Genomic DNA, 17979 nt, shown 5'->3' with positions numbered 1-17979 from the left:
GTTTATGTTATGGAGCAAGAGACAAAGTACACATCAAAACACAATGCAACATGTTTTTTTCTTCAAAATTTCAAGAGGATAACGAGACCTGCCACGGAATTCTAGAAAGTAACTCACAAGCTGTAATTGTTTGCAATTCGATCACATGTCGCAGAAAAGAACCAGCGTGATGTCAGTGTTCTGAAAATTTTTCTTCTTCATAACTATCTAAAAAATCTTCCACAATAGTAAATAATGTTGGCTTCCGACCAAAAAATTGTTGTAAATTTTAATACTGTATAGATATTAAGTATTTTTGAAGGAAACGAATAAGTTGCACATTTAAAGACACTGTAATTGCACACACACTCAGACATTACCCAAAAACAAAAAATAAATAAAAAAAATTATATTCCAACACTATTTTTTCTCAACACGCGAGTCACGTCCCAATATTTTTTGTGAGGAGGGCACTGGATGCTCTTATTAAAAATACCTGCCAATTAATAATTCCACAGTGAATCAGCAAATGGATATGGATTAGCGCACCTTCTCACCTGAGGTTTCCTTCAAAATTTAACGCGTTGAGCAATTGAGGACGAGGCAATATCAGTGCCTTCAAGTTTTTGCTCCACAATATCGCTTATTTGTACGTCTAAATAGTCGCGAGTTATCACAGATGACAAATTTAATATACAGTTGCAGCACTGGATACAATTTTGGATATAAAATAACCTTAAGTTCGATTTTCGGAAGGAATAATGAACTCAATGGTGAAAAGTTTAACGTAGGGTCGTAAATGTTTCTATGTTTTTCAAGGTTTAAATTCAACCCTTCCATAAAAGTCCTCCTCCGTTATTACTTAAAAATAGACTCACAGACTAAGTATGAATTGGACCGAGTTGATCAAAAAAGGAACCAATCCTCATTTTGGAACAAATTGAGTTAAGAATTTTTTTGAGTTCCTCTAGTTGCATATTTTTTGTGCTAAAAATTCAAAATCGAAAAAAAAAATATTAGTATAGTCTGTGAAAAGAGGGGTTGAAATTTACTTTCTACATTGAGTGTTATGGAGGAATAGAACTTCAAACCGCTTTTTCTCAGTTTCAACTTGATGTGGGTTATGGTTCCTTTCTGGTAAACTCGCGGTCCAATTGAAGACTCTGTTCGGAAATATGCGAGGAACATGAAAAGTTCCAAGAGAAGCTTGGCAACCCCCTCGTCTCTATTTGCGAGCTCTCCACAAGTTTGTAAGTTTTCAGTTTTCCATTGACTGGAGGGAAAATTAGGGCTTTCATAAAAGTCGAGGCGCTACTCAGTCTTCCACTGAGTGGCTTCTAACGATTTGACGTAAAATACGATTTTCCTCTTGGTGCAGGCTTCCCATTTTTGTACCCGAAAAAGTGAACTAATGGAGGTCCCCAGTAGACTTTCCAGCCGGAACGTTGCCGCCTCACTGATTAATAGCCCCCAAATTTATCCATGAATATTTTTAGCAAACCATCACCGGAAAAAAAGTCGCTTGGATCTAGAGTCCAGACTCCTAAATAACATTGACAAGAAAAAATACTCTTGATTCTATTGGACTTTTTGCTTGATTTAATAGGAAATCCGCCTAAATCAAGAGGATCGGTTCTTCGACTCAAGGAAAAATTGGATTGAATCAAGAGTATTTTTTCTTGTCGATGTTATTAAGAGTCTGGACTCTAGATTCAAACAAGCTACTTTTTTCCAGTGATTCACATCCACACTGAGAGATTCCAAAAAGGATGTATGTACATTGTGTAATACTGTGGACTGGTTACACATTAGTGTTACTGACTCATCGTCACCTTCCAGGCAAAGTATCACAAGCGCCATACGACGTTTAAAAATTTCCGCCGCCATTTTATTTTTTTACTGAGAAATTGTTGGTTGAATCTGTTTGAAAATTTCACTAAATTTTATCGGCAGAACAAAGAAAATTCGGTGAAATTTTCGGACAGCTTCGTTGATAAATTTCTCTGTAAAAAAATATAATGGCGGCGGAAATTTTTAAACGTCGCATGGCGCTTGTGATACTTTGCCTGGAAGGTGACGACATGTTGAGACCGTTATTGTAACATGAACAAATGTAGTCACTAAACCTTGTGTTTTTCATCCAATTTTCTGACAGTACCAGGTGAGTAGATCACTTGGTGTTTTCCTCGACATAAAAATGTATTTATAATCCCTTGAGAATCTAGCTAAAATCGTTCGTCTCTACGAGAGCAATATGGTCGCAAAATAAAAACCACGACGAGACATCAAACGTCAAATGCAACGGGTCTGATCGGCTAAGCTACCATTCTAAAAAAAAGAACATAGTTTGAACGACCGACGTTACCAAACTCCGTATGATAAACCTCGGATTTCCCTGTTAAACTGCGTATAATTTTCTATGATTTGTTTACATGATTTACTTTTCAATTTTATCTAAAATGCCTGAAATTTTCAAAGTATTACATTCATAATATTTTTTTTTTAGATGAAATTTTGTCTGGGAAAATTTGGTGACCTCCAACTGTTCATATGCCGTTTTTCCTTATCACGGCAGTGAGCATCAGGGGCTCAAAAAATAAGTAATGCAATTGGTGCACCCTTTGCATTGAAGTCAGAGAGAAGAGTTCCTCAAGCATGTCACGGCAAGGTTGCTAAATCATGTGCACAAATTTTTGTCGACTCGCTTGAAAAAACAATTATTTAAAACATTTTGACAACAATGCCCGGCTGAAGGCCTGAACGGAATCCGCTCGAAATTGCCACAAACTCTAGAGCTCTGTCTATTCCTTTGGAACTTGATTTATTGGCGGGGATATTGCGAAAACAGGCACAATTTTCAAACCGTGTTGCCATTGGAGAGTTTGTTCATGCTAAATAAGACATTATATGGAAAGACTATGATTTCGTGAAATAATCCTTGAACACTTCATAATTTTATTTGGAGGCAAATTGCGTATACATAGGATTAGGTTTCTTCAAAAAGAACTATTTAAATAGCGAGAGGAATGTGCCACTCAGCGCCGCTTATTTTACGAAAGAGACCTATGCTGCCATGGAAGAACGCCGTGTGAACATTCGAGAGTTGCCAAATTTTCTCGGATAAAATGTTTATTCTTGAGGAAAATTAAGACACTTTAGATCAAATCACAAACAAAATTATCTGAGAAATTGCCTGAATTAAATTCAAAAACTTTCCTGAAAATTAATGATTTGCCAGAAAAAATATGGCAACGCCTGAAGGCTCATATGACGTTTTTCCTTAGCACGGCAGTATGCTTGTAACTACACCAGCTGCATCACATGGTAAAGAGTATGCACAAAACTGATTAGAATCACCCGAGGAAATATTTGCTAATATTAAGTCGCGGTTCTACAGCCAATTTTTTACTGTAGTAAACTAGAACCATCAGCCCCGAGTGATTTGCGACTTTTTTGCAATAAATCTCGACTTTTGGTGATTGATTACTGCAAAGATTCCTGTCCATAAAATCAAAATAATTCAGCTACAGTCTCTAACCGCAAAATATCAACTTATTGCTGTTCAAGAAGTATACATAATTGTATAATACTGGGATTCCCCGTGTCTGGTATGAATTATTTCGGTTTTCGAATTCCTAAAATGAATCAGTGAGAACGAGAACACACCAACTCGAAAATATTTAAATATTCAAGACACTTACAAAATTGCACAGAAATTGGTTTAAGAAAAATACGTTTGTTGCCGAAATACAAGGACTTTAAAGACACTTTAAAGGTCCAATTTGGAACAAATGTGCAAACTTCAATGGCCTTAATTACACTGAAAAAAAAACTCCGGCCGTGGGAGCCGAAATTACGGGCTATATAGAGATACCGTCCGTTCCGGGCTCAGAGGCCGGAAATGCCGGCTGCTGGAGCCGTAACTTCGATTGCTCCGGGTTCGGAGGCCGAAGCTACGGCTCCAGCAGCCGGAATTGTCGGCCTTTGAGCCCGGAACGGACGGTATCTCTATATAGCCCGTAATTGCGGCTCCCACGGCCGGAGTTTTTTTTCAGTGTAAAATTGGCTGTCTTTAATGAAAATTGAGCATTTCCTAGTTACCGAGTTGGTGTGTTTTCGTTATCACTGATTCAAATATATACAGAGGAACATGTTATCCTTTATGCACTCTCTCCAAATCTATTTCGCAAACTGAGGATTAATCACTAAACTTGTCTCTGAATTTTATTTTGGTTTAATTTGTAAGACAATTTGTGAGATCAAACTAATTTCACCTCTAAATTTTACTAATAATAGTTGGGTTTAAACTTTGATTTCAGGTTCAAAGACATTCCTAGTGGCTGGTGGCAGGTGAGCACGGTTCTAACCGGTAGTGGATGTGCCCTCAGCGTTCTTGTAGCTGTCACGGCAGTTTCTGCGTGCTGTTTCGCCTACGTCATTCACACAACAACCGCCAAAATGGCCGGAGTTCTACAACTAACAGCAGGTATGTGAATCAGTCTGTTCAATAGAGACCGCCTTCAAAAGATAAGTAGGCAATCAGCCCATCCAAAGAGTTAAAATAGTTGCATTCCGGGGAAACTACAATGTTGTTTTGTCTCACCAATGTTTTTACATCCTCTGTGAAATCGCTATTTATGCTTTGATCATTTTTACTCGGAAAATTTTTCCTCTTCTAGATTTTGAAAAAGTTTGCTGGAACCTCATCAGATCTCGTCTAATACCCACATAAAATTCAAATAACTTTGATTTTTTCAATGATCTAACGGCAAAATTTGCAAACGTACTGCAACGATGGTGAAGTTGACCTAAAACACTTAATAATTTGAAAGTATTACCATTATTATCAGGATTTCATTTCAGGACAATCGAATGTGTCGGAACAATATAATGAAAACGTGAAAGGGATTGGCAACTGTTTGCGAATTTTGTTAATTATTAGGGAAGGTTAGGTTAGGTTAGGTTCTTACATATCACTTAAGAAAAACAAAAAATCCGTCCGGAAAATTAAATAATCGCAAAAGCGGTGAATCCAAAAATCATGGTTTGAGCTGTTCAAAGCCTAGGTATTATGATGGTTCACACAATAACTGCCAAAACAGCAACAACGAACATTAGGCATGTCAATCAGTTTGTCCATCGAAGGTCGCCTTCAAAAAATAAGGATGCAATCAGCCCATCCGAAGTGTTGAAATAGTTGCATTCCCAGAAAACCTTATCCCTGTTTATCAGAGACTCCTTCAAAAAATAAGTAGGCAATCAGCCCATCCTACGCGTCCAGTAAAATAGTTGCATGTGTAGAATTTCTTATTTCTGTTTACAAGCTGATCAACGCTGTAGTCAAATCAATGAATTTACGTTCATTATTTTGCGAAACAGCTTATCATGCGTATCACAGATCACGTATTTGAGACGTTCTTGATATGCTAAACGTAATTTTTGTGCGAAACTCGTAAAGTATCCTCTCAGTTGGGTGTGCCTCTTTCGTATGCAACAGACGCATGCTAAACTTTCTCCGGAAGCCTTGCCAACAGGAGCCGTTTGAGAGTGACTCTTTGATAGTATATTGTACACACATTGACGAAATATACCATACCACATTCATTCGCTGAAAATATGGTGATACTATTCCGAATATTATTCAGATTTCTTCCAGAGGCAAAACTCCGAAGATATCTCAATCGATTCGTGCCTCGCTCGGCGGAGCGCGCGACAGGCCCCGATTGCGATTTACCGCCAAAGGCCTCAATTTCATCCGGAGCATCCTCCATTGTTGCCATTTTTTCGTTTGCCGTTTTCGACGAGTTTGCGTTTTTGCCAAACTTGATAAAAATCTAGAGTACCTGTATAGCGAGAGTATAGACAGATGTGAAACTCCGAAAATCCATCAGGCCTTCATCGATGCCTCCGCGAATAAAGTTAGGGACCAGAAATGCAGCCAACCTATGAATTTCAATTATCCAGAGCGATTTATTAATACAATTGGACGTATTTCTATCAAACGGAACTATGTGCATTAAGACATGAGCCCTGAGACCCATAAGAATACGTGCATAACACGGCTCACGTCATAATGCACATAGTTCCGTTTGATAGAAATACGTCCAATTGTTACGAACCATCGTTTATAAAGCACGTATTTGACTTAGTTTTTGCATAAATTTTCTCATTTTTGCGGAAGAACGCTCATTTATGTACATTCTTAGCCATCTTGGTTAGAATTGGAATCTGCAGACTACTGCAGACTGACAGTGAAATTTTGTGCGTTAAAAGTTGGTTAGAAGGGTGGCTGCACTTTTGGGCCCTAAGACCTCCATGAAGCGATCTGTCCATACTCTCGCTATACAGGTACTCTATAAAAATCCAAAAGAATCTCGAAGTGAATGTTATTGTGTATCGATAAGATAGGCCCGCAAATTTTCGGTCAGGTCAACGACACGTTCCAACTAATGGTGGGTGAACACCAATTTGTTGAGAAAAAATGAAATAAAACTCGCCTAATGATGACTGATGAATGTTGGAGTCGGTGCTTTTTCAGGAGAGTTTTTGAAAATTATATGAAAGGTTGTAGTCATTGCCATTCCTCAAATGATTCCTTCTTTAAAGGACCCAATATCGATGGGTAAAGTGCATTACCATGTATTTCCTTTACGGTGTTTCAAAATTGCCGCTCTGCATGCAACTCTCCATGCAAAGATAGGGAGCAAATACATTGACAGGGCTGTCACTTTATTTGGGGACTCTAAAACTGAAATCACGGCAGCCCTGTCAATGTATTTGCTCCCTATCTTTGTATGGAGAGTTTGTCTTGACGTAGACGTGGACTCTGAGGATAGCATAGGATATCCCCTCCATTTTGGCCTCAAATTGAGAACTTTTTTGAGCTTGGGAGTTGCTTTCAGAGAGAACCAGTGGCGCCATCGTGTTTCTCGCGAACTTTTCACAAAAATCAACAGTCAAATCGCAAATACCTCACACATGCAACATCTCCATTGTTACCTAGCTATCAATATGAATTGCCGAAAGTTGGCAACGTTAGAAAATTCATGTGACGTTTTTCCTTAGCAGAGAAGTTTACTCTACGTAATTGTGCAGGAATTATCTTATCGATGACTTTAGTGGTGTAGCACGCAAATTGTTAGGATATGAGGAAACTCGAAGCGCCTTCAATAGAACTGTAAGCAATATGCACATCCACAGAGCACGAATAGTTGTATCAAGGAGACATGGTCACCGTATCAGGGACCATAAGGTTTTGAGCCTTACAGTTTTATCCTTGTAGGTAGAAGTCCAAATGTATTGCCTCTGATTCTGTCTATTTTTGCAACTCGAGCGATTCAAAGTATCAGACCCTCTTCTTCCGCTCCAAAACTTCGCAACAGCTTCGTCTCCTAGTCCCCCCACGAAAATGGCAACATGTACCCTTTCGCTTCGCAGGTAAATCAGCGAAGGCTGTCGTTAAAGGCGGCGTCGGTTGCTCGGTGACAGGTGCATTGGGATTTCCAGTCGGCGGGCGCGGATTGCAACCCCCCATACCCCCCCGCCCCCTACCCCTGGGGGGTATACGGGAAAAGGGGGGGGGGGGCGTGCATGAAACCAGAAGGACAAGCGCTAGTCCCAACGAGTTCCGCGTCGCTTCATATTCGATTTTAATGCAGCCCGACGCACAGTGGATCGAGTCAATAGTGGAGGTCGGACAAAATTTGGAAACGTTAAACGCTTATAACTCCGTTTATACAAAAATTCGAGGTTCTGAAAGTGGTTCCGTTGGTTTTCTCGTAAAATTTTCTTCTAAAAGCACCCCTTGACGAAAGCAAAAAAAAATGCTAAAAAATGCTTATAACTTCGTTTGTACAAAAATTTGAGGTTTTAAAAGTGGATTCGTTGGTTTCCTCGTAAAATTTTCTACTAAAAGCACCCCTTGACGAAAGCAAAAAAAAAATGCTAAAAAATGCTTATACACTCAAAAAAAAAACTACGGCCCTGTGACCCGGTTGCTCTGGACACTGGTGATCCCGGCGTTAACGCGCTGTGCGCCAGCTAGTACTGGACCCAGCGGCCGGTGTCCCGTGGACCCCGCGCGGCCTTCATGGCCGTAAGACCGGTTAGGAGCCGAGCGTAAGTTACGGGTTTCAGGATCGGAGCCAACCGCTTCCACGGCCGTTGGCAGTGAGGTGAGATTCAGTTTTCGGAAAATGGCGTCACCATCAGATTAAAATTGAGACGGCTACGTGTATATTCGCAGAAAATTATAATATTTTACGTCAATGTTATTCAGTGCGTGAATTTAAAGTTGCCGCCAGCCTTGAACATTTTCGGGAGCGATCGCAGCCACCACTCAGCGTTGTTTATTGAGGTTAGAATCTAGTAAATTGCTTGTCATTGTTGGTCATTGCTCATTACGTGTGTTCGTTTTTCGTTTAATTTTGGAGGTTTTCGATATATTTTCTTGATTCTGTGCGGTGCACGATTGATTCTAAAGTTCTGTGTGATAACGCTTGTCAAATACTTTCGGAAATGCGACGAGAGTTAAGTGAAAATTGTCAGTTTTACCTACACACTGAGCTCATATCCTCTCCTCCTGTAAGTTCGTTTGCAATTCACTTATTTTCCCCCTACTAAGGGAAAGAACTTAAATCCAAGAAAAGCAATCAATTACCTGCCACGCATCTTCCCACAGAGTAAATTACCGCCACACTAAAATACTGATAATGTAGACACAAGAATGTCTATTTACCGATTGCAACTTCATTGTGCCACCTTTGCTTGCTCATAAGATTGGGTTGATTTTTTATTCCATTTCAATCTAATCTCTGGCTTATACTTAAATGTTTTCAATTGAGAGTAGGTAGTATTTCACTCTCCGACATCCAACACCTCCCTTCTCTGTTGCCAAAATAGCTGTCCGCCAGCGGAAGCTATAAGCCAATCTTGCCTGCGTTGATTATCCGATAAGAGCCAGTGCAAACATTGTTGCTGTGAATATCTCTCTGATTCCATATCCCAATTCTAGGGAGCTCAGTGTACTGTAATAGTGGTAAAATTTTGTGTGAATCGCGCTTCAGTTTGCTGAAGGGAAGATCTACAATTTTAACAAGTGTGACAATTTTCGGTGGTATATTTCTTCGCTAATATTTTGTGGAAATTGTATCCGGTAGTTATTGCGGAGAGTTATATCTTGAAGTTTTGTCAACTTTTACTACTGAATTTACACTTTGAAATATTCTCAACCTCATTTTCAAGATTCTGAAGCTTTTCTAGTCGTAAGGAGTAAAAATCTGTAAGTACCTAGACCTACGCCTGTGCTTTTCCTTTGTTAATCATTTGGGTGATTTCCTACTTTGCATTCGTATTTTTTATTGAGGGATGAACCAGGTTTTGTTTTTGACAAATGCTGAATTCTCATTGAGTGAAAGTAATTACATTTATTGAGAACGGGCTGCCAAGTGATAAAAATGATTTTTCAATTTACATTTTTCGCTGCAATGAGTTTTAGCAATTTATCATACCTTGGACAGTCTGTTCTACATTTAAAATAGGTAGCATGAATTTTTGATCTATCTACATTTGTTCCTTCCAGTGCTTCCCCAGTGCTTTATTTATTTCTACGAAGGCTTGCAACATTAAAGTTAGGTTTTTGAAAATTTCTCTTGATATCTCTACACGATGAATAAGCTAACATTCATATGCTGATTTTCTTTCTCAATAAGCATCATCTCTTCTCTAAGATTCATCTCTTTTCTCAAATTGACTTGCTGAACTATCAGCCAAGGAGTTCAAATCTCTCTTGATATCTGAAACATGATCAACAAGCTAACGTTCATATGCTCTTTTTCTTTCTTAGACATTGAATTATCCATCACTTTCCTGAAACTAAATTGTTATGAACTATCAACAAAGAAATATATACCTATTTTAAAAAGAAGGAAAGAAAAAAAATCTTGTTCAGAAATTGACACAAGATAATTCACTCAATGTTTAAAACTTTGCTGGAAAGTTTTTCTTTTCTAAGTATGTACTTTAATGGTGAATTTTCAGCTGTAGTTCCGAAAAAATCCACCACGTCGCGGACAGCGGCGGCGCGCAGAGCTCCGGCCGTCCAGCCCGTAAGTAGCGCCTAGAGCGCAAGCTGCCTATGCCGCTCGAGGCCGCGACTTACGGTTTTCATGTCCGTAGGACTCCGCATCGTCCCCGCACGTAGCAATCCGGCCGTCAGGCGCGTAGGCGAACGGTAGTGCCATATAGCCCATCCAGTCCGTGCTCCAGGTCCGCTGCTTATGGCCTCCACGGCCGGAGCTTTTTTTGAGTGTAACTCCGTTTATACAAAAATTCGAGGTTCTAAAAGTGGTTTCGTTGGTTTTCTCGTAAAGTTTACTTCTAAAAGCACTCCTTGACGAAAGCAAAAAAAAATGCTTATATCTCCGTTTTTACAAAAATTTGCGGTTTTAAAATTGGTTTTCTTCGTTTCCTCGTAAAATTTTCTTTCTAAAAGCACCCCTTGACGGAAGCAAACAAAAAAATGGTAAAAAATGCTTATAACTCCGCTCAAACTCTGGTTATACTAAAAGTTGAGGTTTTATAAGTGGTTTCGTTGATTTCCTCGTAAAATTTTCTTCTAAAAGCACCCCTTGACGAGATAAAAAAAGAGAAAAAATGCTTTCTGAAAATGTGGTGACGAAATTAACATAAAAATTTTCAGTTTTAGTCAAAAATTTCAAGTCCGACCTCTTAAATTGACTCGATCCACTGTGCGACGTAGGGAGCAACGCGCGGGAGGGGGGGGGGGGGGGGGTCACCGAACCGAACCGAAAAACGCTCGGAAATCCGGATTTTTTGCCGGTATTTTTGCACGGTTCGGCAACAGTGGCGAGGTGTAACAAGGCTCGAACCGACTTGTTCCGCAGTTTGCGCACACGCCGGTGCCGGAGTCATTGAGTTTTTAAGTTTTTGAGAAGAGGGGATGATTCGTTTTTAAGGAAGATTTGGCAAGGTGGACATGTGCGCCTTCACACACGAATAATTGAGGTAACCGCCCTGAAAAACCAAAATCCGTGCGGCCGCGCCAAAGCGTTGTTTTCGTTCGCAGATTGAATCCGCCGTTGCTTTGTCCAAAATTGCACACAAAAAACACCCAATAATCAAAAAACAACTTAAACAGTTAACGATAAAGCACAATGTGGTTACGTGGTAACGGCTGGAGTCAGGTTGCCACTCAATTTTTTACTTGCTTTTATGAGTTTTTGCAGCTGAAAATGAGCTGGTAGCAGCTCGAAACGTCCTGCCTTTTAGTGTTTCAATAATTGTTAGCCTTGTTTACCCATATTTAATTAAATCTTCTTCTTAAACAGTTACAAATAAATTTCCTCCGAGTTCATTTTGCCGTTTTCACACGAATGAACGGAACTGCATTAGAATTTTTCAAGATTTCTGCCTGTTAATTGCATTTTCACTGTAAAAATATTCGGAATTCTAAAATGAAAATATCTCGGATTTTACTTTAGATTACACAAAAATGTTATCAACATTTTAACTGAAATTGCACAGTCATCGCCGAATTTTTTAAGAGTCTGGACTCCGCACTGGAAAAAAAAAACACATTGGATCTAGAGTCCAGACTCTTAAAAATATCGACAAGATTAAATACTCTTGATTCAATCAGATTTAAGCTTAAATCAAGAACCAAGCATCTTAATTTGAGCAGATTTCCTTTTGATTTAAGCTTCAATCTGATTGAATCAAGATTCCTTTTTCTTATCACTGTTTTCAAGAGTCTGGACCTTAGATCCAATGTGTTTTTTTTTTTCCAGTGCGGATCCAAGATCCTTCTTTCTTAGTAAAAATTTCGCCGAGAACAAAATTACCATATTTTTCTTTTCTCTGTAGGTCACAAGCGTTAAAAATCTAACCAACTTCCCTCCGGCAGAACCGTTAATGACACCGAGAGAAGCTCGCAGGCAAAGAGAGACCATTATTCCATAGCAAAGTTCTGTAATTACCGGTTTCCCACCAACCGTTCTCCGGCCACAATGGACGCGGAGTCGATGAGCTCTGGAGCTTAAAAATATTGACCCGGCTGCAAAAATAACGAGTATAAAATTATCCACCGGAAGGGGAGAGCTCAGCGCTGCACGGCAGGGCGCGAAGAAGTCGTTATCAGTATTTATAACAATAGTTTTGAATGCATTAAAGTAATGAACGGTGCACTTGAAGTCCGAGTAACTCGAAAGCGGTGGTGTCATGTAGTGGAGACAAGAGATTTTCTTTTTTATGTATCATCGTGTAACAAAAGAGCGAGCGTGAAGAATAGTTTTCATAGAACAGCTGATCGAAACTAGAGGTTCCCAAAATAAAAGTTTGAGGCGGTAAAAGCTGCGAAAACGACGAAAGGATGATCCAAACGCTTGGACGCAACTATTCGTGTTCTGGGGATGTCCGTATTGCATACACAAGTAATTGAAGGCGTTTTGAATTTCTTTGCGCTTTACAAGCAGAACTATTCACAGTACAAGCAGTTCTATGAAATGCAATTCCAGGCTAATTATTTCAATCGATAGATAAAGCTGTACACAAAAAGGATACAGGAAAATGAAGTGATCCTATTGGTTGAAACAGGTGCCTCTCGTTGTAAACTAATAGGGAAAATTGTGGACTGACTGTAGGGCCTAAGGTAGGTTGCTGAAACACATTAGAGGCCTGAAATAGTTTAGACCATCATTTTCCCCCTGGATCTTTAACAGCCACTCAATTCATCGCTCCATATCCCTTGGTTTCCTTCGTCTATCAGTTTCAATGATCAGTTCACTGCGCCTTGTTTGGCCCAACGGACCTGTTCGCAAAAATTGCAAACTAGGCGCACTCTATCAGTCTCATTCAAACCTTTTGGCTATCCAACGTAAAGCTGTATTATTTATAGAATTCCTGTCGAACAACACCATTTTGTATTGTGAGTAATGAGTGGAAACCGAGGTGTTGTGGATTTCCTTTAATTTACTAAAGCACTTTCAGACTTACGCCATCAACAGACCTTTATGAAAAAATCTTGAACACAAACATATTCACAGTTCGAGAATTTTCATCACGAATATATAATGGTGTTAAAATTAAAAACATAAGAAATGATAAGAAAGATCTTTGCGCCTGTGAGACCTGTGAAAGTTTTGAAATGTGAATATGTTTGTGTTCAAAATTTTTCATAATGCTCTCATGATGGCGTAAGCTGGAAAGCGCTCTGAAAAAAAAAAAATTGTAAAATTTACCATTCCTTCACGCTGTATTTCGATCAGCGTCAATTCAGAGTCAATTCTACCAGAAATAAGGTGAACTATATGCTGGTACGAGGAACCATTCTTCTGGCAGAATCGACTTGAAGATTGGTAGAATTTACCATTCCTTCACGCAGTGTGAAATACAGCGTGAAGGAATGGTAAATTCTACCAACGTTTTTCCAACAGTGTATTTTAGTGAATTGAAAGAGCATATCCACAACGCCTCGATTTCTTCTCCTTACTTACAATGCAGCTTCCAGCTTATATAAAGATCAACACTTTCTTGAAACTTTCGACTCCTCAAAGCTCTCTGAATCGCAATAAAAACCATATGATATTATTCTCTAAAGGAAATGATCTATAAAACGAAGGACTGGAGCGACCCCTGTATTGTCTTCTCGCTTATTTTCAGCCTTTTCGTCGAATGCCCCATCTTTTTAACCACTATTTGACGACAGCAAAAAGTTGGGATGGGCGCGTGATGTGCACGAGGAAAATCAGGGTCTAATTCATATTTATGGCATCCATGGGCGGCCCACTTCCGGTTCGCGGGCCGGTGCGCCCTGCCCTGGAATTCCGTCTCGGCGTTATTTTATTGCTCGCCACGAACGGGCATAAATATTTCTCGTATTATCTGCTCGTAAAAATTGGTCCGCGGAAAGATAAGTGAAAGGGTGATGATGATTCGGGGAATTCTTCTCCCACGATTCTCTTAATAATTGATTCGCTCAGTTCGGAAGCAACCCGGTTCTGGAGGAAAAATGCGCAGGAAACGAAAAAAAATGATCGATTCGATAGAAAAATTAATACATTTTACTTATTCTAATTATTTGAATTCAAAAAATAGGTCGAGAGCTCGTCATTTTCGACAAGGAGGAACGTAAATCTATTGCAATGTTGCAAAATTGACTCAAACATTCATTTTTTACGAGAATAACCCTGCATAATTTTCGTCAACAAATATGTCTAATTTCTGCATGAGATCAGATAAGAAATCAGTGAAATTTTCAGTTTGAAATTATCAAAATTCTTCTGATAAAAATGCAAATTTCCGTAGAAAAATCTGGCAACATTGAAATTAAGTTGTCATACGTTCTTTCATGAGAAACGACGCCTAGTAGCCTATCCACAGCGCTAAAATAGTATTGTCATATCAGAAAACCTCACCATCTTGTTTGTAAGAAATTTGGTACCGGCGACTAAAGGTCCTCTAACACTGGGTAAAAAAACACATTGGATCTAGAGTCCAGACTCTTGAAAACATTGACAAGAAAAAGGACTCTTGATTCAATCGGATTTAAGCTTAAATCAAAAGGAAATCTGCTCAAATTAAGAGACTTGGTTCTCGATTGAAGCTTAAATCTGATTGAATCAAGAGTATTTTTTCTTGTCGATGTTTTTTAAGAGTCTGGACTCTAGATCCAATGTGTTTTTTTTCCAGTGAATACAAGGGGGCATCTTGATTTCCACTTAACCCTGTGATCTCTAGGAATCCATGCTTTCGTCGGGAGGAGGGGGTGTCATGTGGAAATAGACCTACGCCATCACGCCAGAGAAGCGACGATCCATGGATGCGGTATGTTTTTGAAAACAAGGCAATCAAAATACTGAAAACATTCAAATAGCGAAGCAGGAGACTGCTGGCGACTCATTTCTTCGTCATAAACTGTGCGGAGACACGTAAAAGCTGGGAAAAATAGGAGCCGAACGCGCAAAAAGTGGACAAGCAGAGCTTTCTAAGTAAGAGCGATACTAATAAGAAACGCTGCAACATTGAGAAGCAATACTTCTCCGTCGTTGTTCGACTTAACGGCAATAAAACCCGGCTGTTGTTCTCCGCCCCCCTCACCAGCGCGTCCTACATTGTAACCCCAAGATTCTATTATGAAATAATTCTCATCTTGCGACAGATCATTTTATTACTCTTCCAGGATTGCTATATCTCAGAAAAATCAAGCGAATTTTCACATGTAGTAGGACGATTACATCATTTGGACTATTTCTGCCAAACAGAACTATTTGCGTCATAACGTGAGCCCTGTTACACATATATTCTTATGGGTCTCAGGGATCATGTCTTAATGTACATAGTTCCGTTTGGCAGAGATACGTCCGTTTTTGTTTCTAGTTCCATCAATTTTTCAGTCTTGATAATTTATGAATTGCGCCGTTTACTGTAGAACATTCTGCAGGATTTCAAGCAGTAACATTGTTAGTTTGCGCACACGCTATAAATTCCTTTGGTCTTAAAAGGTTAATCCAATGTATTATACTTTGAAACACCGTGAACAGCAATGAAAAACATACTAGGAAACCTCTTTTTGCTGTTTTCAAAGTAAAATTTCCGTGGAAAAGTTATGGAAAAGTCAGCATCAAAATTTTTAATGTTAGAAAGTTTCATATTGTCATGGTACAGACCCTATTATTTAAAATATGAAACAGGAAAGCATGAATTTACGTAATAAGTTTTTTAAAATGTACGTAACTTTAAGAGATTAAAAAAGTGTGGGACTGTAATTTGACGCAAAGTATGACTAAAAGCGTTTTATAATTCATATATTTTAAAACGCGTTAAAGGCGTTTTCTCTTTGACTTTTCCGAATTTGTCTACTCTTTTCTATGATTGATAATCCGAGGGCAGTGGACTGATAGTTGTAACTAGCAAATAAAGCAATAAACAAAGAATACAAATAGAAATTAAAGCTCTCCTTTTGGTTGAAACGAGTGGTTGTTTTATACCAAGGGGGAAATGATGGACTATAACTATAAGGGTCTTTCATAGGTTGTCGGTTAGTTAGTTTACTATCCACCACTTTTTAATTGCAACCATCCGTTTCTACCAATAGAGTCGTCTATAGTTTTGTCTAGCTATGTCTTAAATCAGCCCCCAGGCTGCCAACATATTGAATCAATAAGTATCTCAAGAAATTATAGTACCGAGCAACTCTGCCGCATGAGCCATCAGGCGCGTTGCCAAGTTTCCTTTGCTAAAAACAGAATTTATTGGGATAATTGTGAATATTTTCTCCCAAAATTTTCAGACAATTTTGCACGCAATTGAATCTAAAATATTTGAAAATTTCAAGGAAAAATACGCATGAATCTCGTCAAAAATACACGTTTTATCAATGGAAATTTGGCAACTCTCGAATGTTCATACGGCCTTCTTCTTTAGCACGGCAGAACTCTGCTCAGTGCATTTGTAACGTGCCAGAAATTCTTCGCTTGGCTTACAAAGGGGCGTAACGACACGTTGAGATTAGAGTCCCTTTATACCGAGAGTCAAGACAACATCCCCTCATGGAGTCACAAACGGGAATAAAGATTACACAAATTGAACGTTTTTCGTAATCTTTGATCGGCCCATTCTCAAATTCCTTTCTCCGTTCCCTCTCTCATTCCGTTTGTTCCTTGTCGAACCCGTCATTCCTCGGTCCCTTCCAGATTATAATCCTTGCAATTGGTGAAAATGTTATCTTTATTCCCGGTTGTGACACTGCGGAGGCCTAAAATACGGTAACCAATCAGAAATGGATTCATATTGTCTTGACTCTCAGTATAAAGGGACTCTAATTGAGATGAGAACGAGAATGCATTGAGTTAAGGGGACGGCAGGGCTCATTCCGAAATGTAGTTATGCCATTATGTCAGGAGGACGACGAAATATGTTCCCTGCAGAATATAACTCGTATTGACAGGTTAAAATCCCATCCATCCCTTCCACAGCGCGCGTCGTGAGGAACGTGAGGGACAGCCCTACTTGGCATTAACGTCGCAACAGTTTCCGAAAGTTTACGGTGCGTCAACATGCCGCCAGTCGCTCATTATCAGCGCGACATCGGCCTGAGACAATGTAGCGAGCGAGACGGTTTACGCACGGATTTTTAAGGGCAAACGCGGCAGTATCGGGTGGTTGATGTAGGTTAAACTGCGGCGTTTACAACCGTAATAATTTGAGATAAAAATGACGGCAGGTTGAACGAATTGATGGTGAAACATTGAATCATGTCCTTGGAAAAGAAGAGTATTTCCGGAGGGTAAAAGTATTGAGCACGAAAGTATATGATAAAATATTATCAGTAAAATTGATGCCGGCCAGGCTAGCCTAGTGGTCAGCGCAACTGACTCTAGACCAATAATAAGGTCCCGGATTCGAATCCTGGTGGTGGCGACAAATTTTCAAAGAACGGATGACAGAAACAGACTCGACTTGGCCTCAATCAGATTCGGCCTCAACTTGTGCTTTCTGAACTGCATATTTGGACCGCGTTAAGCAGAAAGCACTGGAAAAAACCACATTGGATCTAGAGTCCAGACTCTTAAAAACATCGACAATAAAAAAATACTCTTGATTCAATCAGATTTATAAGCTTAAATCAAGAACCAAGCCTCTTAATTTGAGCTGATTTCCTTTTGATTTAAGCTTGAATCTGATTAAATGAAGAGTCCTTTTTCTTGTCAATGTTTTCAAGAGTCTGGACTCTAGATCCAATGTGTGTGTGTGTTTTTTTTGTTTTCCAGTGAGGAACCAAGCCACATCAGCTTTGGCCAAATTTAACTGAGCAATTTAATTTCTTACAAAGAAGTTTTGTGCGGATTTATTTGAAATTTTTGGGGAGTATACTTCGCACTAGGCAGAAAATTCACTGAACTTCACACACACAAAAAAATTCGCACAACCCGTTTGGCAATAGCTGATAAGGATTGGTTCCTTTCTGCTTAACACGGCCCATTT

General features: G+C 39.3%; 1 protein-coding gene across 1 annotated transcript in view; it reads left to right on the top strand.

Moving 5' to 3' along the window:
• LOC140225495 (LHFPL tetraspan subfamily member 6 protein-like) overlaps window positions 1-17979 on the top strand; it is a 468185-nt gene that overhangs the window by 288823 nt on the left and 161383 nt on the right. Inside the window, exon 4 of the mRNA XM_072304600.1 lies at window positions 4299-4465. Coding sequence (XP_072160701.1) covers window positions 4299-4465 — 167 coding nt within the window. The remainder of the gene's footprint in view (window positions 1-4298; window positions 4466-17979) is intronic.

Source organism: Bemisia tabaci, chromosome 9 (genome assembly GCF_918797505.1).
Source record: "Bemisia tabaci chromosome 9, PGI_BMITA_v3".
In the NCBI taxonomy this organism is placed as follows: Eukaryota; Metazoa; Arthropoda; class Insecta; order Hemiptera; family Aleyrodidae; genus Bemisia; species Bemisia tabaci.
The sequence above is the reverse complement of the archived record's forward strand: the minus strand, read 5'-3'. Positions and strand labels throughout refer to the sequence as shown.